The 24,232-nt window shown below is 38.2% G+C and overlaps 1 protein-coding gene across 2 annotated transcripts in view; it reads right to left on the reverse strand.

Moving 5' to 3' along the window:
- Positions 1–1,908: 1,908 nt before the first annotated feature.
- Positions 1,909–24,232, reverse strand: part of ADM2 (adrenomedullin 2) — a 461,499-nt gene continuing 439,175 nt past the window's right edge. For both annotated transcript variants that reach the window (XM_044088654.1, XM_044088655.1), the window contains one exon: positions 1,909–4,168. In XM_044088654.1, the coding sequence (XP_043944589.1) occupies positions 3,742–4,168 (427 nt within the window). In that variant the 3' untranslated portion in view covers positions 1,909–3,741. The remainder of the gene's footprint in view (positions 4,169–24,232) is intronic.

The following is a 24,232-nucleotide window of genomic DNA, read 5'->3' on the forward strand; positions in this document are numbered from 1 at the left end:
GGATATATGCATAGACTTTAAACAACAGACCACCATGCATATGTAGTGGTCCATCCATTAATATTTTATAGGTACATTCCATGCTATCCCCATGGTGACATCATTGAGGGATGTAGTAAACTTGTCTAGTTCAGCTTTTCTCGGTTAGTGGTCGCCACAGCAGAACTCCGGTCCGCTAATGATTGGCAGTAGATTTTTACGTGCCAAGTTGCCAGCCCTGACGCACAACCTTCAACGAAGGTACGCCCATTCACACATGTCTCCACACAGAAGACGCTCTAGCTGAGAATCGAACAGGACAACAGTAAAATGTTATGACTCTTTTATTAAAGTGATTTGCCCATGTCAATACTGCATTGCAGCATATGGCAAGTTAAGTGCTGCAATGCAGTCTCCCACCTTTATCATTCCTTATATATTTGAGCAATTTTTTTAATTAAAAGCTTTGCAAACTTTTATTAATCTATGGCCTCAAATGAATTTATTGCATTTCTCAGTGATATCATTTTAGTGATAGTGTAGGATGCATGCATAGACTTTAATGGGCAGCAACTGCTCATGCAGGGTGGTCTATCTATTAACGTCAGTGGATGCATTTCCACCCAATCTCTTCATCGATGTCACCGACAGTAAAGTTCAAGATAGGCTATATATATTTTGGATGGTAATGGACAAAACTCTCAACACGACAGTGGGCATCACAAGCCGTGGTGCAATAGATAAGACAGATATGTGAACAATACAGTTTAAAAAAGACCAAATTGTATAACGATTGATAAGGGTGAAATGTATCATAGTACCTAAGTTGCTACATGCCATAATGCTGTATGAACTTGAGAAAATTTCTCTGAAGTTGCAGGCTAAGAAACTGAGAAGAACTTTGTCAAATTCCCTTTGTTTTAATGAATTCAGGAAGTTTGTCCCATTTCTTTTACAGCTGACTGACATTTCAACAGAAAAGGGATACAACACTGGCCATGCAGGTGCACCAAAGCACAGACCAACCAATATTAATTATATTAATTATATACTTTTTAAGTTACTAAGTTGAATGTGTGCAATAATGCACCAGTGTAGTGAGTCCTTCACCCTGTCTGGTCCTAAAGTGAAAGAACAAAACATGGAACTCTTACGTACAAGTACAAAGGTCCTTCTTCATCACCTGGTCTTTAAGACTAAGTTCTAGTTGAAATTGTTATTACATTACTGGATAAATGGGAAAACTGGCCAACAGCATAAATGTGACCCTCTGTGCACTGATTCAGTGCACTGATTTTCAAATTGGGAGCTTGCCTGTTACTGCTTCCACCATGGGACTGAATACTGATACAAAGAGCTTATACAGTTGCACATTCCTGCCATATCAAGAAGGACATCACTTCCCTGAACTTAATATGCTCTATATATATGCCACAGAATACTGTTATTCTCAGAGCCAAAAAACTACAGTCTGATACATAGACTATACAGTAATTCATCAGCAGGCCGCTCAGCTGTCCCTGATTTATGCAGAACACATTCTGATTCTGGCTCATATTTTTTGCTCTGTCCCTCATAAATTTTTTTATTTTTCTGGTAAATTACTGAAAATTATAGTCCAACAATAATACCACATATTAGAGTTTCATATTTTTCAAAAATCAGTGTTGATACATCATTTGTTCTATTAACTTTTTAAGCGAATTAGAGTAATATTTAAAAATTGTTTGATTTTACGTCTTTGTCCCCTCATTATTTTTGGCTTTGTCCAGAATTCTTGAACAAACAAGTTAATAGGTATGCTTATCAGCATGAAAAAATATTTTGTAAACTGGGCCAAAAAGACTAAACTGTAGTAAAATGGTTTAGTAAATTTGTGATTCAAGACATACATTAAGATGCTCACGCACCAAGCTAAATACACACTAGTCTTAATGCAAAACCTTTATTCACTACTTCATAACTCAGGATGTTAATTTCATGAACAATAATCCATGAAGTATATTTGCACATTATACTCAGTTTATTAGAACCTGTGTTCCGTGTTTAGTACTCTATAATCCTAGTGCAGTCTTCATTCACTATTAAATCACTCTCAAGATATTTTCAATACAAAGGAAGACTAGTTCAAAAGACTGAACTCTAGTGCAATGATCTGCTGTAGTTCATTAAGACATTAGTGCATTAACTCAGAACACTGCACAGCCACTTCAGGACACTAGTGCCTTAGACACGGCAGAATGAAATTCTAGTGCACTGACTCACAATACTGTTCTGAAACACAGATACATAATACTATAATCCTGTGCTCTGATTTGTTACACTACTTTAGCAGATGCTGTAACACAGAATACTAGTGTAATAATTCATCACATATTTGTACCAAACGTAAAGCCTCATTTGGCAAATGTGGTGATAATTCATTGCACTAGTGAATCACAAGATGTCTAATGTTCTAAGCAGGGTAATGACTTTATGTCTGGTTTAAAGCTGTAATGCAGTAACATACAATCAATGTACTATCTCTAATTATCAGCTTTGTTAGTGGAATGGCAGCTAAAAACTTGGCACAGCAGTGCACTAAGAAATAATGATATTTGCAGACATGTTACCAGAATAACAAGTCTAAAGCCAAGTGCAGTATAAAAGGACACTGAAGTACATGTGATAAAACATTGTAATGTTTTTACCAGAGAATCTATTAACTTCTTAGTGTTGATTCTGCCTCCTATTATAACAAAGGGAAGACATTATCATGTCATGTTTTTATTGCTAAGACCTTTGACTTGAATACCTTAGTTGAACTTGGTATGTTAAAGTACTAGAACAGAGACCCCTTCCCCAAATAACTGCTTCAAGTTACAGTTAAACAAACTGTAGTACACTATTAGTACAGGGATAGTGTGGAATGTAGTGTAAATGTGTGGGCATCCTCTGTCACGCGCATTCAGCACTGATATACATGTGTACTCCCACATTACTAGGAACATTCTCTTAAATTACACTTGAATTTAGTCGTACAGTTCTGTCACTTAGAAGTGCAAAATGTCTGCGTTTTATAGTATGGCATGTTTCTGAATCAATACTTAGCTCAGTAGTCCCACATCCACTAGCAATCACAAATATTTCTAATGACCAAAAGGACACATCTGAATCTAAATTTTAACTTACAGCACACAAGTACCATAAATGTGAATTTGTATGCATTAGTTATCAGGAATAACTTTACAGGAAGGGAAGGCAATACATTTTGCAACAGTCATCAAAAAAAAATAATAGACAGTTAATTTTATCAACAAAAAAGCTATATGGTAGGGTGTTGGGATGCAGAACACAAAGCAGTGTAGGTAACAGCATGACATACATAGGAAGATACCAGAAACCTCTATTTGTATATAAGGAAAGTTACATTTACTGCATATAGCTTGAGTGTCCTAACTGCTTTTCCTGCTGCCAGAACTTAAAAATGAGTAAAAATTAGCATTATGTGGTACATCACCCATATGGCAAATGTATCTAGCTGGACATTTTATTTCTGCTGTTTACAAGTAATTATTTTTAAAGAACAACAGGTACACAACCATCAGAACTGTAACACACAGGCCTGCAATGATAAAGCCTTCCCAAAAACCTTCAACAAAGAATCATAGTTTCTTGCAACACAGTGCAAGTGTGCTGCAGTTCATACTAAACACTAGTGCTATCATGAAAAGTAGAAATGAATGAAAGCAATGTACTCTGCCGTGTTCAGTGGCACTACCATCATCCAAAGCTAAGCGGACTGTTTGGATTTACTGGAGCAGAATCTTCACGACCTGACTGACCCATTAATTGCCAGAGGCGATGGCTCAGATTCTGAACCTGGCAGGTTCCCAAAACACAACCTACACGCATCAGGTGTGCACGTGAACTGCCATGGGTATGTCTCCTGTTGCGAGAATTCTTCAGCCTTTCTCTTGTAGAAAGTAGATTACTCTGTAAGCTTCCATAATGTCGATGGGCTTGCTCCTGGGGCACAAATGAACCATTGTGCAGAGACTGAAAATTGTGAAATCCTTTCCTTTTCCTCTTCCTGGTCTCTCTGATCCATGCAAATTTAGGAAGGGCACTGCTCGATGCATGCTGCTGGGATTTCTTCTGATGCTCCTCATCAGATGCAGACACAACAAGAGTCTCCTTGTCATGTACTCTGAAAGAAAAAAAGGCAAAAATAATAAGAGTTATACCAAAATCAACACTGGTTCTGTTATGCAAATCAATAATGCAAATTCACGCAATTGGAGCTGATCAGACTTTGCTCAGGAATACGTCGACTAACAAGAAATGCAACATTGCACACACAGACTGGCATATTGGAGTCACATGTTTAAAAATGCATTTTAAATGCTTAATCTTATTTTTTGCTTTTTACTATTTTCATAGGAAGTTATGTGTTTTTTCAGTATAATAACAGCTCCTTTTAAAGAAATTACAGACAACACTATCAATAACATGCCTGCTGTTATATATTCTGACAGTATAAATTATACATGTCATGCAGAATTCAAGTACCAGAAAAGTATGTGTGGCTTCATCTAAGGAAGATGTTAACTTTAAAGCTGAATGTAACTATAGTGCTATATTCGTAGACATTTAGAAGCATTCATAAACTGGTCACTCTGTTCTACCTTGGAATGATTTGATATGCATTAAACAGCTTTTATCCATTCTAATGGTAGCTGGTAACCCACTTCACAGTGATTTATATGTACTGTTACATGTTCATTATAGTGATCACTCCTGCACTGGCCTTAGCTGTTCGGGTTAGATCTTGCCAAGGAAATAACAGTCGGATAGCTTCCAAAGCTTCGGGGCACCTTCTATGTGTCCAAACTGTCAGTCAGCTTCAGCTAAGTTGACTAAAAGACACATTTGGGCACCAAGCCCTTTAGAGCTTTATTACTGCTGAAAAGTCTGCTCCTCTAAGGACGCTTGCCACTTGAATTGGTGATGTTCCTTTGCTGGGCAGAGAAGTTGCCTTTGGGGGAAACCTTCCATTTTGTTAACATTGTTTGTGTTAAGTTATTTTAAAGTTAGGAGTTTTGTGTTTTAATGGACTGTCATAAGACTGTAATGTACTTTTAAACAGGAGTGCTCTTTCTTCCTGTCAGTTTAAAAGTTCTGTAAAGAAAATATGTTCTGCAGAGAAATTGTATTTATTTTACATTTTTGCAACTGGTAGGGTGCTTTAAAGTGCTTTTTACCATGTTTTTCTGTGAAAAAAGTAACTTTTAAAGACTTGTAGTTTTTACCGGCATCTGCTGCTTGTCTTCCCTGGGAATGAGGTACCATTTTCTGCTTGACCATGGAACAAACTACTGGTCATCCATTCAGTCCTTCTTCCAGCCACAAAAAGAAAAATTTAAGCAAACAGCCTTTGTCACCACAGCAGGCTAGTAATTTGCCTCAGCTGCCAGTGGATGACTCTGCTGTGACCATTTGTTGCACCTCAGACCACTCATCTTTTACCCCAGATCGGTCTGGTATAGCACCAACAGCTCCTATGGATCAGGGGTTAGCCATTTCCTCTGTGGCTGCTGGGGTTCCCTCAGTGGGCAAAGGAGAGCCACTCTTGTTGGTCCTGGGAGATGGAACAGGGAAGGATTCCCTTTTCCCTTGGGAAGCTTCTGCTGCTATTACTAACACAGTTGGTGCCATTTTTCCTGTCAAAAAGAAACACACGACTAAGTATGTGTCTATTCCTCCTCAAATTTCCTTAGACAGGAGTAGTTGACTGGGTCTGGCTCAGGGTTTAATTCAGGTTATTGATCCTTCTTGTAAAGTAGTTTCTGGTAAAAGAAAGAGGGATACCTCTTTTCCTGGAGAGATTCAAAATTCTCAATCTGAACAGGAAGATGAAGGGGGACAGATACAGGGTTTTCTCCTTAGATTTTTGATTCAGACTCGTAGAAGAGCTCAGTTTCTGACTCTCCCTTTGGGGGTTTCTCTTCCTCTGAGACTATTGCAAGAATGTGCCACTGTTCAGTGGGAAGACACTGAGGTTTCTTAGTTCCTCAGAAAATACTATGAGTCGTTACAGAAAGAATTTCCAGAACCCATACCCATTCCTCCTGTTCTGTCTGCTTTAGAGGATGTGTGTTACTGCCGAAAGGTTTCCTGATAGCCTGCTGCCCTAAAAGGCAGATAGGATGCTTAAATGTCCACAGTCTTTTAAGCTTTCAAACACTATCCCCAAACCCAACCCAGCAGCTATAGCTTGAGTTGATCCCACTGCTGCTAAGCACTTAGCTAATTCCAGTCCTACTCCTTCTGATAAATGGGAAAATTATTGATAAGTATTGGAAAAAGTATATACTTTTTTCAACTTTGATTTTCAGAATTTTGAGTTTAGACTTGTATATTAAAGTTTGTTTTAATTGCCAAAGTATGAGGAATGTTTTATCTGCAGTTTCTTCTTGTGAGGAAAGTCAGTTTTGATTAATTTAGCTTCTTCTATTTTGCAAGTCATTACTCCTGGTTTGCAGTGTAGCCTTATGACTCTGTTGATACTTCTTCCATGGCTGTGGCCACTGGTACTGTTTTGAGGAGGTTTGTGTGGCTGCATTCTCAGAATCTCATAGATAATGTTACAATAAGATTTCAAATTCCCCTTAGGATAAAGCTTTAGTTGTTGGCAGTTGTTGGCTCTGCTGCAGTGTTGATCAAAAAGTGTGATGAAATAGGTAATTTGATCCAGGGAATCTCTAAGACTTTTCAGCCCTCCTTTTCCAGATTTTCTAAGGAATTATTTTTCTTCTCATCCAGTTTTGGCAAAAAAGCAGAATAAACAGTCTCAACAAAATACAGGTAAACAGACATTTAAGAAGAAATGGCAAGGGGGGGGGGTCTACAAAGAAGCCACAACCCTCGCAAAGCTAAGGACAGTCTAACTAGTATGACTGACTATTCATGAGGCCTTGTGACCTCCTGCCACTATGGCCCATTTATTCTTCCAGGAAAGTATGACTCTCCATTTTTCGCTCTGACAACAGATAGTTTTGGACAAATGGGTTTCAAAGATCACATCATCTAGGGTACAGTTGGTAGTGGGAGGAAATTACTCCTTTCCAAGGTGCCATTCCTCATCCTCTAGATGAAATTATTTCCTCTGGTTCTTCATTACATTCTGTTCCAAGGAGTGATAGAATCAGTTACTCCTTCCCAGGCAGGGAAGGATTTTTATTCAAGGATGTTCTTAGTACCAAAGAAAGAAAGTGCTTGGAGACCTGTTCTAGACCCTTCTTTCCTAAAACTGCTTGTGATAGTGCACCAATTCAAAATTATGTCACTTCACAACTTGCTGTCTTTTTCCCTCTTTCAAATTTCCTGACACTAGACTTAAAAGGTGTTTATCAACATACCCTATTCCTTCAGACTTCAGATGTTTCTTAAGGTTTGGTGTGTCTCGCTCACATTATCAGTTCTCTGCCTTACCATGTGGAATATCCACTGCACCAAGAGTGTTCACAAAGTGTCTAGTTGTATTGATAGCTCAATGCAGGCTACAGGCTCTCCACATTTTTCCATATTTAGATAACTTGCTTATCTTTGCAAAGTCTTTTTCAGTGACAGTAATCTCTCCCTTGGGTGACAGATCTCTTAAACAAGCAGGGATTACAAGAAAACATTCAAAAGCCTTTCTTGACTCCTTTACACAATATTGTGTTCTTGAGATGTCAACTAGATATCTCAATTCAAAGAGCTTTTCATCCACAGGAAAATAAAATAGATATATATCTATATCTATTTCTAAGGTTTTCCACTCAAAATTTGGTCACTGCTAGGGAATATCTCAAGACTTTGGGTCTAATGGCTTCTATGATTCTCATGATACCCCTGGCAAGACTCCACACAAGAAATATACAGTGGTATCTGAAGTCTCTTGGTCCCAGCATCAACACCCTTTGTCTTTTCAAATCCCACTGCTGGGGTTTGTCAGGAAAGAAACATTTAGTGAAGATACCTTAAATCCAGATCTCCCCTTCACCCTCCCTCTTCTAAAGCAGTCAGTCATTACAGACACCTCAGATTTTGCTTGGGGAGCAGTTTCAGGAACAATAAAATTTCAGGGTGTGTGGGACACCAAGAACAGATGCAAGCACATGAATATGAAAGAGATGCTTGCCTTGATCAAGGCACTCAACTCTCTGAATCTTCTTTGGTCCCTGGGACCTCTTCAAGATATTGCAGACAATACCCAGGCTGTACCCCGTTTGCAGACTAGCCATATTAGCTTGGGATATAGCTTCACAGCATAATCTCATTCTACAGGCATCCTGCATTCTGTCAGAGCAAAATGTGTGGCAGACAAGCTGAGCAGGACCAGGGCAGACTCTCACAAATAGAAACTAGATAAGGGGTTCTTCCAAGAACCGATTCATCTGCAGGATTCACTCAAGTAGACCTCTTTGCCTCCTCTCTGAACAATCAACTGCCAAGATTCTGTTCCAGGACTGCATGCAAGAAAGCCTGGAAGAAAGATGCCTTTTCTTTTTTTTTTCTTTCTTTTCTCTTCTTTTCCTTGGACAAGAATGCCCCTGTATGGTTTTCCACCCTTTCTGCTAATATCCAGGGGTATGCCTAAAGATTCAGAAGGAACTGTGGTGATCACTTCTGGCTCAGGTAACTATGGTTCTCCCTTCTTTGGAAAATGGCCAGTGGCAACTACTACAAGCTTCCTTATAGATTGTATCTATTCCTACAAGAACAGGGGTGTTTCATTCACCATGATATCAATCAAGTTCAATTGACTGCCTGGATAATAGGGTCTTAAGTCCTTTTAGACACCTGTTTACTGAGGAAGTCCAGTAGGTACTAATGGAAGCAGGAAAGCCTGCAACTAAGAAAATCAAGTATTAGCAAACAGAAGTTTTTCTAGCTTGTGCCAACAACATAACCAGCAACCATTCAGGGCTAGGTGATCTCTGCTTTTACCATACTTGTGTGAGTTAATATCCTATGACCTTTCTTATTCCTCTATCAAGGTTCTTTTATCAGTCATTTTAGCATATCTGCCCATGGATCCTCCTCTTTCAATACAGTCTAATCTCAAAATGTTTTTTTAAGGGGTTTTGCACAAGAGATCTCCAAATAAACCGGTGGTCCTTCCTTAAGATCTTAATTTTGTGTTAGAGAAGTTAACACTTGATCCATCTGAACCAGCTAACCTGGCTAACTTGAGGTTCTTAACATGGAAAACAGTTTTACTGATTGTTCTGACCTCTGCAGAAAGAGTAGCTGAGTTGCAATCTCTTATAGTGAGCCAACCCTATCTCATTTTCCACAGAGATGGAGTTTATTTGAGAACTAATCCTTGTTTTATGCCTACGTGGTATCCACATTTACTTTAAGTCAAACTATACATGTCCCTATTTTCATTCCTGAACCTAAGAATGAGATAAAGGATACTCCATACTTTTGATGCCCACAGACAACTCGGGTACTATTATCACAGAATTAAATGTTTCCATTCTCCAGGGGATCCTGAACTCTTTTCCTTCCAACTCCCAAATGTAGTAAGGCAGGGTAAGCTACCCATAGAGCTAAGGCTATTACAGCAGAGATCCATATAATGAACATTGTTCAGTTGTGTAAGTAAACTTGCCATAACAGTAGATGCTTGAATGACCACTGCTGCTGTAGCCATTCCCTCTCTTCATTCACTTTGTATTTTGGTGAGTTTTTTTATGCCAGAGTGTGGACATATTTTTTTGTTGTTGTCCCTAGCATTGCCCTTTCAGGGCTTAATCTCTCTCTCTCTCTCTGGTGACAGGAAAGCTCTGAAGAGCTTGGTGCCCAAACTCGTCTTTTTGACAACTTGGTTTGAGGTGCCTGACAGTTTGGTTGTCTGGAAGGTGTCTTGAAGCTTTGAAAGCTGCCAGCTGTTTTATCCTTGGCAGGATATAAACCCATGTAGCTTAGGCTACTGCAGCAGTGATTATTCAGACATCTACTGTTATGGGTAAGTTTAGTTACACAACTGTACTTTTTCTATCTGCACTTGTTGCAGTGTTAAATTAATTTCTATGACCAACAGATGTAAGCAATCTACTAATTTATGCCTGACACAAGTGAGCACTTCTTTATGCTAGAACCAGAATCTACAAACAGAGAACTATAGCAAATACTAAATTATCTAATAAGTTTGCCTGCTTTGTTTAAACTTTGTATGTGCACACTTTTGCCATTTTTAATATGTAACCTACCAACCAAGAGAACAGCTAAAAATCTCTGCACATGAAAATATTTTAAACTGCAGTAAAGTCAATGGTGACGGGATAATTTGTAGGATTTCATACTTCGCTGACCTTGTGGAGACTTTCTTAGAAGCATAACAGAAGTAACTTGAGTGTTAAACGTTAACCCATTGTGTTTGTAGGGCAATACTGGAATGCACTCAAAAATGATGTTGGGCTAAATGCGCAAAAAGGAAACAGGGCCATGAATGCTCTTAGTCATGGAGCTGAAAGCTGAACTCAGAAGTGCAGGGTAATCATTTTGGTAGCACATGTATTGCCTTTATAGCAGATACTGTTTCGGGCACAGAGGAAAGATGAGACTTTCTGTATGTGACACTATGGTCTACTGACAGGAGTTATGCAGCAGGAATGATGGAGAAAATAAGAAGAAACATGCAGGCATGGTCTGAAATTTGGCAAGATACAGGGGAAAATGCAAAATTAAGCAATTGGGGAATAAGTCTCAAAGCAGGATTACTCAGTGAGAAGGGATACACAGGATCGTGAAGCAGTAAAGAGGCCTGAGGGAACAGACAACTGATAACCTGTAAAGGGAACTGTGGCTTAGTGTATACCTCTCAGCTGTCCCTGATTTTGACTCAAATTTTAGTTTTGTCCCTCTTAATCCCACCTAAAACGTATGACTTTAGAAGAAAAGATGGTCAATTACACTTAATAAAGAATGACAACAATAAGAATTATAGACTTATTTTACTTCAGAAAATGTATATTAATTCACATTCCCTTATTGTATTAATGTTTCAGGTTAATAGCACCAATATTTTAAACATATCCCTAATTATTTCTGAATTTGTCCTGATTCTGGTGAGATTTGTCCCTGAGTAGTTGAGAGCTACGGCTTAATGTATCTGAGGATCTGAGAGCGGGTAAGCAGTGTACTGGCACCATGGAAGAAGCAGGAAGATACTGCAACAGATGCACACGAATGCTAGAAGCAGAAAAGAATGGTGACCATATCATGGCACAGGTCATAGCTGAGGCCTTGTTTACATTACTGTACCCAGATATACAGGATGCAGTTCCATACATAATGATGCTGGATGTAGTTTAAAGAAAGGTAACCCGCTGGCTGTGAGCTAAAAGCCTGATGAGAAGAGATTGTTATACAGCAGTGGGTGTACTCCTAGGAAACAAGGCTCACAGAGGAACTTCATTATATAGATAAGAGGCACAATCAGGTTACTATTGCCTAGAAGTTTTTAGGATTTTCTTTCCATGTTAGAACATGTTACAGAGAAAGAAATGGGTAGAAAACACTGATGCAAGGAAGCATTTCTTCATAGAAAGTGTCCAAAATGATTAGTATAAAGTTCTGGTAGCTGCCCTGGGGCTATAGTGCAGAAAGGATAAGCGAGAATAAATATAGCAATATCTGCAGATTTTGTATTGCAGGGGCATAGTGATCCTTGACTTTAGCCACTTTCTATGAAATATTTTGCATGTGAAGGCCATCAATACATTACAAAACTATCCGCATGTACATTTAGCTGTCATTTACAGGTGTACAGATAACATTTCATGGATGCATGATGTCATCTGTATTAAACTTTGCACAGGGCTAATAACCACAGTATGAAAACCAGTTTAGGTTGACAGATATTCTGACTGTTGCAAGTTGTAGTCATCTCCTGAAGAGAAAAGTTTAAGTAATGTTGTCCCATTCCTATGTTGCTTCTGTATGGCACATTATCACTGAACAAAGAAAAAGAAAAAAATGTGACTACTTGATGTGTATTCCTACACATCTACACCTGCTGCCTTAATAAAGAGGAAACAAACAAAAGAAAATGAAATCAGCCATAGGCTACCTGACATGAGATCTTCTTTTTCTTTCAGCTGCTCCTGTTAGGGGTCGCCACAGCAGATCCTCTGTTTCCATTTCTTCCTGTCCTCTGCATCTTGGTCTGTCACACTAACCACCTGCATGTGCTCTCTCATCACATCCTTAAACCTTATCTTAGGCCTTCCTCTTTTCTTCTTACCTGGTAGCTCCATCCTTAGTATCCTTCTCCCAATATACCCAGCATCCGTCCTCAGCACATGTCCAAACCAACACAATCTCGCCTCTCTGGCTTTGTCTCCAGACTGTCCAACCTGAACCGAACCTCTAATCCTGTCCATCCTTGTCACACCCAATGCAAATCTTAACATCTTTAACTCTGCCACCTCCAGCTCTGATACCTGTTTTTTTGTCAGTGCCACTGTCTCCAACCCATACAACATAGCTGGTCTCACTACCATCTTGTAGGCCTTCCCTTTCACTCTTACTGGTACCCTTCTGTCATAAATCACTCCTGACACTCTTCTGTACCCACTCCACCCTGCCTGTACTCTCTTCTTCACCTTTCTTCCACACTCACCATTACTCTGAACTGTTGATCGCAAGTATTTAAACTCATCCACCTTCGCCAACTCTACTCCCTCCATCCTCACCATTCCTCTGTTCTCCCTCTCATTCACACACATACATTCTGTCTTAGTCCTGCTGACCTTCATTTCTCTCCTCTCTAGAGCATATCTCTGCCTCTCTGGGGTCTCCTCAACCTGCTCCGTACTCTCGCTGCCAATCACAATGTCATCCGCAAACATCATAGTCCACGGGGACATGAGATCGGCTGGTGGGTATCTTTTATCATTAGATTGCTAGACACTTCAAGCTGGCTGTGAGTCATACAGGATAAATGGTGGGTAGGGAATTTGGCTTGCCTTATCACCTTGTACTATGTAATGTGGATCTGTATGATAACTGGGGTGCAGATTCTTTGTAGAAGTGTTGAGGAAGAATGAAGTTCAGGATGAAGCACTCCTACCTGTTCATGCACTGCTATAGACAGTGCATGAACAGGTGTGCACACACTGCCACAGACAAGCTCTGCAGCAGGATGACTGCTTACTACAGTTAGAAATAACTGCTCTTAGGTGGAACAGCACGGCATTGTTGACTGCCTCTACAAGTTGGCTTAGCTTAGTCAAGCAATACAATAGTCTGTTAGAATGCAGTCTTTCTGGCACATGATGATCCCTCTGCTGTTCAATTTTCTTCACACAAATTATGTATTGTCTATAGCTGAAACTGCACTGTGTTGTACTGCACAAAAATCTCATGATAGCTATCACTCCGAAAATTGATATACTGCCTGCAAAGGTAACCTTGGATACGTGAGAGTACACTCATCAACACATCAGCACTATACAGTCACTACCTCAGCAAGTTGTTTTAGTGTTCATGCAGTCTGTGTTAATGGTAGGGGGCATGCAGATACATAAACATACAAAAAAGAAAACAACATAAAACTGCTTTTTACACAGTAGTTAGTAAATGCACCTGCAAAGTTTTGAGTTTTGTTGCTGTTTTGATTATTTAATAGTCTGGCAAGAACAACAAGGTTATATGCTGCCTTTGGGGCAATCCAAGAAAACTGGAGTTTTTAAAGTGGCTTGTTGAGTGCAAGCTGTTTAAAACAATATGTTGCAACACTTTGGCCTGGACATGCCATCCTTCTTACAGTGTGGTATTCTGACATCTGAGCTATAAAAGTAGAAATGGATTACTGGTCATCAGTCGTAGCTATAGAATGTGAATAAACAAAGTAAGCATAAAAATATAACAGAACTTTGGGAAACAAACAATTACCTGGGAATGCCATCCAGCAAAATATGAGAAAAGACAAGATGTCTGTAAGACACAGCAAGAGTGCAAAAATACAGTGCCCTGTGGAATGAATTCTTTTAGAAGGCATGGCAGAAAATATCTACATTTGGCAGAAAAGTACTATAATCTGCTGAAAAGGGGTCTGTAATTGGGCAGCACAGTGACTCTCCTCTGTGGTTTTCCCAGGCTGACCTCTAGAGGTTTGAGGATTATGTTCTTAAATCTTTTGTCATCATTTTGTGGTGCTCTCTCCCACATAGGACTGCTCTGCCTGGCCAAACACAAGCAGCAGACACAAACCACAGAGCTATTTTCTGACAACAACACCTTCCCAAAATGTACTCTTTGTCTGTACCTTGTTTGCATGCTGCTTGAAGATGAAGTTTTCTACATAAGAACTTTTTAAAACTTAACAAATGCACACACATTCTGTACTGTACATTTTTATTAACTATTACACTGCCTTTTTCAATTGAGGATTTACAAAATATTTTACATTACGTAATGCACTGACATGACCTGACAATAACAAACCCCTTTATATAGGCAGCTTAGGGGCCTTGCTCTTCTTCTCAACTATGTACTGCATGGATTGCGAAGTAAAACGACTTATGATAAGACAAGACTTGTACTACTTGGAGGTGTCACATGGACTAAAGACCACATCATACATCCCACTGAGGCAAGAGGACATGTATGCCCTCGTGAACGAGCACTGTTGTCTGAATTTCAGAATTCTGAAGCACTGAATTCTTACAACTAAATTTTCTAAATATTTGGGGTTAGTAGTTACTACTGCCTTTGGGTTGTGCTGATTCAGAAAATATATTGAGTTAGTAAGTACAGGTGAAAATACTCCTGCAGTGGGTTGAGGGGTAGATGTCTTCCAGAGACAATGGTCAGCTAAAGTTATTTTCACTGCTGTTTGGTATTCCTTTCTTGAATTTCTGTGGCATGGAATTCAGGGATTTGAAACATCACCACACATCCTGTCTCCATAATATTCTGCTTTCTCAAACATCCTTGGTGAACATGTGACTCTTGCTAAAGCCATGATAGCCTAATACACCACAGCATGTAGTTGCTGGACTTATTATGGCCCTTACCCAACATGTTGGTATGCACTTTCTCCCACTCTGTCATACCTATCACCTGTATTAGCTAGGCACTGCTATAATCCACTACCCTGCTTCACGGGTGTCCAACAACTAAACTGTGGCAGAGTGTACACCATACACTATAAGTGGCTAGTACACAACAGCTAGTATTGGATGTGTAGTGTGTAGTGCTACAGAGAGCAGACAGCTTTACTGCATCATCACTGATCAAGTCCCATGAAACTATACTGAGCTCCATTTATACGGTTCAGTTACTAGCCCTGCTCTCCTTTACAGGTGTGAACTACAGTGCGCGGGCACCCTATGAGAAACTGATAAGTTACCCCCTCACAGCAAACTGGAGGAGATGAACTTGTCAAAAACACTCCTTAGAATTACAGATAGCACCATGAAGAAACAATTTTTTGCATGGTAGCAAGCCCTCCTTTGGGAGTTTTATCCCTACACCATCCTACTACTATAGAGTAGCTCTATAAACTGTGACTCCATGGTTGCAAGACACCGAATAAAAACAGAACACCCAACAAGGGTAGAAGAAAAGAACTTGCAGTACTGTGCTTTTCCACTATAGTGAATACATGCAAGGACATTTAGAGATTGCTCAGTTCAAGACGTTGGGACTAGGGAAACTGCATTCCAGGAGATAACATCTATTTTTGCCTTATTACCTTCACCAGAAGAAATCCTACCAACCATGTCTTTGAAAACTCCACTGTGTCAAGCAAGAAGATTGCTGCACTACTACTACTAATGAGTTTAGTGGAAGTCACTGTCACCATTACTGAAGCAATGATTCTCGTGCCACGGTCTGGATGGACCGGGCATTGTGCACACACACCAGATTCATGTCTTCTGTAATGAGTATCAGCTTTATCATGCAGCCACATCCAGGGATACTGATGTGTGCTAAGGAAATACTACAAAACCTGCAGAAGGCATTCCACAAGAAAACAAACATTCTTATCATAGTTGGGAAGAAGCCACCAACCACCCTTAGTGGTACCACAATGCCTGTCAAGTTACGGTCTGGCCTGAAGGCAAATGCCTGAACCCTGGAGCTTGAAAATGGGATTGAAGAAATGAAAGGGAAAGAAAAACTAAGCCAATGGGCAGCTCTCCCAGTTAAAAGTTAAAAATAAAAATATTCAATCAGAGGGACAAGTAGCAGGAACTTTTCCATGTGGACAATGCAATATTTGCACACACATTGATTCTAGTAGTAGTTTTGTGCATCCAGATACAGGAAAACAATTTACTTTTTCACTATATGCTAACTGTAATACCCCTCATGTGGTTTATTTGGCCATCTGTAATGTTTGTGAGTCATTTTATGTAGGCAAGACAAATAGGCTTTTGAAAAAATGAATAAGGGAACATCTTTATGCCATTAGGATTATGTTACATACCAATGCCTTGGCCAAGCATGTGATGAATTGTGGCAAAGAACATCAGTTTAGGTTTTTAGTGATAGATGTCATCTCACCTAGTGTAAGGGAAGGAGATATTTGAAATGTTATAGAGAAGAAAGAAACTTGTTGGATTATGAGACTGAGGGCTAATAGAGGTAGTGGCCTTAATGAGAGGGCTTCGTTGAAGCCCATTCCTAAGGCCAGAAATATTATTAAAGAGTAATATATTTATATATACTTAATTATAACTTTAGCTAGTTATGATTATTCTTTCGTTTTTATTGTATTTAAAAAAATTTTCTTATATACTAGCATAATAATTTGTGTTTTAGAGATTAATTATTATACTGTTATATTTGGTGATGAATTTATTACAGAAATGTTGTGATATATTTAGTGCAATGTTATTATATATATTTTTATATTAACGCATTAAGATGTTTATACAAAGTTTTTTATCCAGTAATAAATATGCTATTAACCCATTAGGTAATGTAGGATGATATGACTTTAAAAAATGTTTTAATTATAAGTGAATTAATTTGTTGATTGGCTGACTTAAAGTATTTAAGCATCATTGATGTTTTATGCACATTACTGGTCTGAAGAAGCGAAATATGAAAGCGCTAACCTGTGCACAAATAAAAACATTTTAATCGTATTGTGGATATTGGAGTCTAACTGCAACCGTGGTTGTTTCTGCTACCTAATTTACTTTTACTGCTTTAATAAATTGGACATAGCTGATTATAAATGGATAACCACACTCGAGGCTGATAAGCAACCAGGGCTAAATAATATGATTAACAGGTTGATACAATCAGTATCAATTAACATCACCTGCTATAAGTATTTATAGTATTTATAGTTTAGCATACAATATATAATCTGAAATAAGAGTAAATATTTATGTATGGTATTAACTATATAGAATCTGTTGTTTTTATTGTTTAAATTTTGAGAACTTTTGTATTAATAAGTTGTTTGTTTCTAGTGGTGGACTGTGTCATGTGTTTTACTTTACTAGGGCATATAATGCCTGGTTTTTAGTTGTATGGTGAATACTGATGAAGGGTGTTTTTCTCCTGAAAGCTTTGTTCTGTATGCAATAAAGCAAATGTTTCTAAAACTTGGACTTTGTTTTTATTTTGATATATACATATATCCAGTGTTGTCAACTGCAGTTAATTCATATTCTTGGTGCATAACCTAACATTCTCAGGGACTTGAAAAATGTTCAAGCATGTACAATGCTTATTTTTCAATGTCATGTTATGTTCATGCTAAGATACTTGATTTGATCATATCTGTATATGTTTCACAGACAAAGACAGCACTTTCCATGCAGTTTAATATGGACCATGTACGCAGTCTATGTCCATCAATTTAGCAACACAGAAAGAAGCTTGCCACAGACAGGCATACTTCCTGTAAGATGGGATAATGCGTAGACTCTTATAAGGGCAAACATTTGCATAGGCAGTACTACAGCACCACTACTATGTAGGTAGGTGTGGCACAAAAACCAGTGCTGTTCATTCTCTCCTGGAAAGGCCTCAAGAAATATGCTTCCAAGTAGGTGTTTTCTTTAATTTCATTTTTAACTTTACTGTGCATGATACATGCTAGAACATTTGTCCAGTTATGTGCTCAACTTAAGTAAACTGCATACCTACCCTCCCTATTCTTGTAAGGGTATTTCTCATACCCACAGTTGACCCACAATTCCTGTGGTCTTACTGCTTGTTTCTGTTGAAAAATTTGTACATAATTTCTACATGTAAATAATGAATATCGTGATGTGCTTCTAGTTCTTTTATATCGGGATGCTTTTTATATTGTGATGCATCAGTATGCTTACTACTATACGTTTTGCATTGTATATCTTAATGTACTTACTACTATATATGTTTGTAAATATTTGTGGAGCTTTTCTCCCTGGGCCTCTGCTGTAAAAGGGCTTCCACCCACTTAGATTAACCCAGTCATCAAATGTCAAATAAATAAATAATAAATAAATAACTATTGTGCTTAAGCACTAAGCAGATTTACAAAAGTAAAATAAACAGTTACAAAACAAATACTTCACAACTGTCAGAGCTGTAGCAATTAAATTTGGCACCCTGGGTAGCACACCCATTTGATGCTCCCTTGCAAAACAGAGTGCAAGATGTTAAATGTCCTCCCTTGAAAGAAAGAAATACAGTAGAGAGTCAATTATCTGAACTAAGTGGGACCAAGGGTAGTTCGGATAATCAAACATATAATTGAACCAGATTAAAAAAAACTTCTAAAAAAAGTTTTTGATTTACATTAAACAAGAAAAATAAAACAAATTTACTGTAAGTACAAAACAGTATAGTATATTATTGTAGTACAAGCTCAAAAAACATGCACAAGTTAATACGTATAACATTTACATATTCAGACTTTATGATTTTTCCTAACTGAAAACTTTGGAAGGCTAGGTTAGGATAACTGACGTTTTGGATAATTGATGTTCAGATGATTGACTCTCTATTGTATGACATTTCTTTCCTTCCTCATGATTTTGTTCAGGCCATCACTGGCTCAAAAGTTTGAAAAAAAACTCTAAAATGCACCTCAGAGCTTCCAGAACCACAGGGATCTGGTGCATAGTGGTCCCCAGACTCCCTGCTTAATTCATTTACTTTTGCCACAGTTATTATAGTGCAATCTTGACCAGTTATGTACTGAAAAGATGGAAAAAAGGGCTGATGAATAAGACAAGCATGGAAATTAACTTCTTTCCTTACACACAACTTTTGTACATGATATTCTGAATCAAAAGATATATAGGTTGTTAATAGGCATGCGATCAAGAAGACAAGCCAGGAGCCTAACCCAGTCTCTCAACTGCCCCAGAGCACTATCAAATTAAATGAGTCACACAGTACACAAGTGAATGCTGAGGGAATCAAACTGTGGACTACGGAAAACAGCTCATTAACAGCTTATAGTCTTAATCCTCTGTGCTGATTAAGGCTGGGGGCAGCTTTAAATTGCATTTCAGAGCATCTAGAACCATTTAGCTTCAAGGAACCTAGTCTTGACCCCATGTTTAATTCACTTTATTTCCTCCACAGTTATTACAGTACAGTCTTGCCCAGTTGGGGTATGTTGAAATGACAGACGAAAAAGCTGAAAAGTAAGACAATGTGTGAAAAATGAAAAAACGAGAAGGGAGTCATCTGGATGGTATGACAAGTTAGTGATGTGGGTGTGAGAAAATGGAGCAGAGACACTGGGGGTGGGGGAAAACAGTGGGCAGCAGGGGAGGACAAGTGCCATGTAGTTGTTGTCTCAGGTTCCATATCACCAAAGGCTGCCCTAACCACACCCATAGATGAAGACTAGAATGCAAGGAACCGTACTTAGTGTAATGCTAGCAACTCCCGAAGCAAGCCACTGTCATACAGCATTAGCCATGAGGAGTTTTAAGAGACCCCCTGCATTACACACTACAGGGGTAAGCTGTGAGATATGACAACCTTGTAACAATATACCTCTTCATTTCTTTGTCTTGGACAAAGCCAAAAATCTTAAAAGGCCCCAAATCACTATTTTTAAACATTTCTCTATTGCAATTAAAATGTTACTTGAGTAACAGGTTTTGCTACAACATGCATTTTCTGAACAATAAGATGTATAAAACGTTAATTTCTGTCATAACTGATTGACTGTAATATTCTGTAATTTACTAGAAAAATATTTTACAATGGACACAGCAAAATATGAGGAAAAATCAAGGCCATTTAAGAGAATGTCTAGCAAAAGGCCAACAGTTTGAAACCAAAACACCCACGCTAGAGTATTTATTTTATTAATTAAATGAACCATCTGTCCACATCTTATTCTTTTCTGGGGTGATCCATCTACTTTGGTCTTGGTAAGTGACTTGTTCAGAGTCATCTAACATACATGTGGAAGCTAAAGGAATCATATACTTTTACACGCTAAATATACTACATTACCAAGCTGAAGTCCCATCTGCTTGTTTAACTGTGATGGATTGTTGCCAAGCAGAAGAGGTACAAGGACCGGACCGCTTTTAGTTTCAAGGCAACGAATACTGAACAAACACTAGGGAGACCACTTATCACAGCAACATGAAAGAACATGCCTCGAGCTTAACATTTTCTGTCTCAGCAGTTATGTAACAGGTCAAAACACTCAGCAAATCCATCTGTGAAATGTAAACTGCTATTTTGTTTAAAATGCATGTTACAGTCACTTTAATTCTATGGAAACAGCAGGGTAGAAAATGGAAAGACAGAGGTTTATTGTTTGTCATTGACAAGGAGAACTCAGTGTCTTCAACCTGATGTTGTTTTTGCTCAAAATATCAAACAATACAAAACAATGCACCCCAGCACCTCCTGACATGGGGGCTCTCCTCACATTCAGATCCGTATGTATACTACGTCTGAATTTGCACTAACTCATAAAATTTACACATAGAAGTCTCAGATGTGTTCAAGTTTGCACAAATACAAATACAGAAATAAGCATTCATCTGCAAGCAGTTAACTAATGGGCAGCTGGAGCGTGACCCTCTCAAGTAAGACCTGAAAAATACAACTTTATCTCCTTTGTTTATTTCTTTTTTCATAATGTTTTCATGAATATGAAGGACTGAGGGTATAAGCAGTATGAAGATGGAAACAAGCAAATATCATCAATCCTGCCAAACAGGCTGTCTCTCATTTTAAGTACTTATTTTCTCATTATCCCATATAAATGCTGTCTTCTGTGCTTTCATAATTGTGGAAGCCTAGCATAGAAAAAATGCACTAGCTTAACTGGGGTGGGGTGGGGGTGGGGGTTGGCCATCATAAGTTCTTAGTGCTTATTTGTTTATTTAAATTTGTGTACTAGGTAGATGAACTGGTCCAAAGACCCTTTTCAGCCATGCCTAGCAGTCAACATACATACGAAACAGTATTAGTGATGCAGTATTTATACTACGTAAAGTTCATAGGTAGGTACTAGGCTATTGGCCCTAGGGGCTATATAAGCCTAGCCAAATGATACCCTGGCTTTTGCAACCCAAGAAAATTATCTTCCTGTGCCCCAGTCAAGCAGAGCCACAGAAGTGATCCCCAGGGTGAATTTCCTATCTCCCATCCAATCATCAAAATTTTTCTTGAAGAGTGCTAATGAGGAACTTTGTTTGACATAGATAGGTAGTTTGTTCCAAAGTATGGGAAGTCTCTGGGACAGGAATCTATCCCTCCAGCATGTTCTGCTTATTGTGGTGACAAGGTTTAGATATTAAAATGCTTAGAAAGCTATCCTGAAATTGAAAGTACCCATTTAAACATTTTTGGAAGATTACAATATTTATAGTACTTTATGGGACAGATTCCGAAAGAGTTGCTCTCGGTGTAAGTCTGCCCTCATTCCAAAAGAACTGCTCTCAGTGTAAATGACTTACTTTGGTGTAAGGCCTATCTATAAACAGGCTTACTATGGGGAGCAGATTCTAAAACATCTGTTCTCAAACTGTTCTCAGTGTAAGTGGCCACTTATACTGAAAGCAAGTCTTTTTTAGTGGAGAAAGATCATGTGATTTCAAAAATTTTAATATGGCTTTGTAAGCATGTTGTTTGTCTGATGAAGTCTTGACTGTTTAAGATGAAAGCGCTTATTAAATTCAACTCTTGTGTTTTTACTGCTGCGGTCCGTGTGGTTTCCGTTCCATATTTTGTTAGTTTAATTTATTAGTTTGTTTTAGTTTGGTTCAGTTTAATAGTTGATTTTGTGTTTAGTATTGCTACAGGATCTCAGGACTGTTTGCAGTCTTTGTTTAATGATTCCACTGTCACTGACCTCCAGCAGTCCATTGAAAATTTGACTATTTCAGTGCAACAATTATCGCAGAGGATGGATGTTCTTTGATAGACAAGCTGCTCAGAGGAGGCAGCCAATGAGTGTTTATCCCATTTTCCAGCCCTCCAAACCCAAGGAAAGCTGAGGTGCTAATCAACCCATTATAAATACTAATGAAGTAAGGACAGCACCGAACGATGATAAAGGTGCATCTGATGTTAATAACGATTTTTCTTTTTATGAGTTTCAATGAATGGCTCATGAAAGGTCCGGGCTTGTTTCTGGATAATGCTCATGTTGCAGTAGATGTTTTTTTGTCAGAGAACTTGGATTTATTTGAGTATAAACTCTTCAAAATTCGTAAACTGCAACTTGAAAATGAATATCTAAATGAGTCCATTAGAGTGGACAGGGTGCCGAAAGGGCTCTGCCTTTGGAAATATCCAACAGGATTGATTACGAACTCACCACTTCATCAAGACTTGTTACAATTTTTGATAAATGTGGCTGCAATCTCATGAACATTTTGGTTAAGCATAATAATACATTTATAGATGAGTTTCTGGTGGAGGTCAGCTCTTTGGACAAGAGTATCACTGAAAATTGTTTTTATCCACAAATTAAGACACAATACTCACGTATTTTTCCTCGTATTGAGTGTGAGATCAGCCAAATTAGAGATAGGAAACTGTCAAAACTGGATAGAGATAGAATTGAGTATGACAATGGAAAAGTGTACCCTGTTGCCCCAGTTTAAAGGAGTTGGGTTACAGAGATAATTACAGGAATTCGGTGACTAATGGTGTTGTTTTTAATGTCGAGAATGAATACAATGATGTGCATCCTTACAGAGAAGAGGAAGTTCCTTTAGAACTCCCACCCCACAAGGAGGTCCAAACATCTAAGGGAGAAACAATCAAAACAGGAGAATCAGTGGCAGAAAAATTGGAAGAACAATGGACAATGGAAGAGGCAGAGGTATTGAGGGAGAATGAATCTGACAATATGGCTTCTTATTTGGTGGATATTGTGCTTAACAATTCAGGTGACTTTAAAATTTTTAATTTTAGTTCTTGTGAAGTGGGAACTAAACATGCTGACTTATTATTGAAAGGTTTCTCATTTGTTATGTCAAGACGTGCTGATTTGGTTACAACCTTATTAGACCTTAAACTTTACACCAGGAAATTGAATTTGGCACTGTTATTTAATCATGAAAATAATTTAGCTAATGTCTTCAGAATACCTAGTACTTACAACCCCCCCCCCTTACCTAGTACTTACAACCCCCCTCTTCACCCTACGTTTATGTTTTTTGAAAAGTTATGTGTATTTGATATTAGAGCCTTTCTTAGCAACCAAAGTAAAAATAAGTTGTATTTTAACAGTATTACAAAGGATGACATGGAAATTTTACACTATTTAAAAAGTAATGATATACAGATCATGAAACCTGATAAAGGGGGGTGGGGTGGTATTGATGGATCAGATGTTATATAATCAGAAAAATATACAGTCCTTTATTTCAAGATTCATACAGACAGGTATCTGAAAATATGTACTTGTGGCTTACGATAGAATCAGAATTTTATTATATGATATGCTTATGTAACAGCAAATTACTACAGGTGAATTTAAATTTTTATATTTAAAAAAAACATGATCCCCGTAATTTTTGGTCTCCCAAAAATCCATAAAAATTTATATGATACACCATTAAGACCAATAGTTGATGCAAGAGCATCTATTATATCACCTCTTGCAAAGGTTTTAAATTTCCATCTTAAGAGTGCTTTGAATAAACTTGCCCTTCTAAGTACGGATTCATGGGATTTTTTTGTCTAAATGTAATGAGTTACCTTTTGATGAGGGGTTTATTTTTTTGACAGTGGGTGTTAAAGATCTGTAGACTTATATACCACA

This window comes from Protopterus annectens, chromosome 11.part0, assembly GCF_019279795.1.
Source record: "Protopterus annectens isolate FY-2018-M chromosome 11.part0, PAN1.0, whole genome shotgun sequence".
Lineage (NCBI taxonomy): Eukaryota > Metazoa > Chordata > Ceratodontiformes > Protopteridae > Protopterus > Protopterus annectens.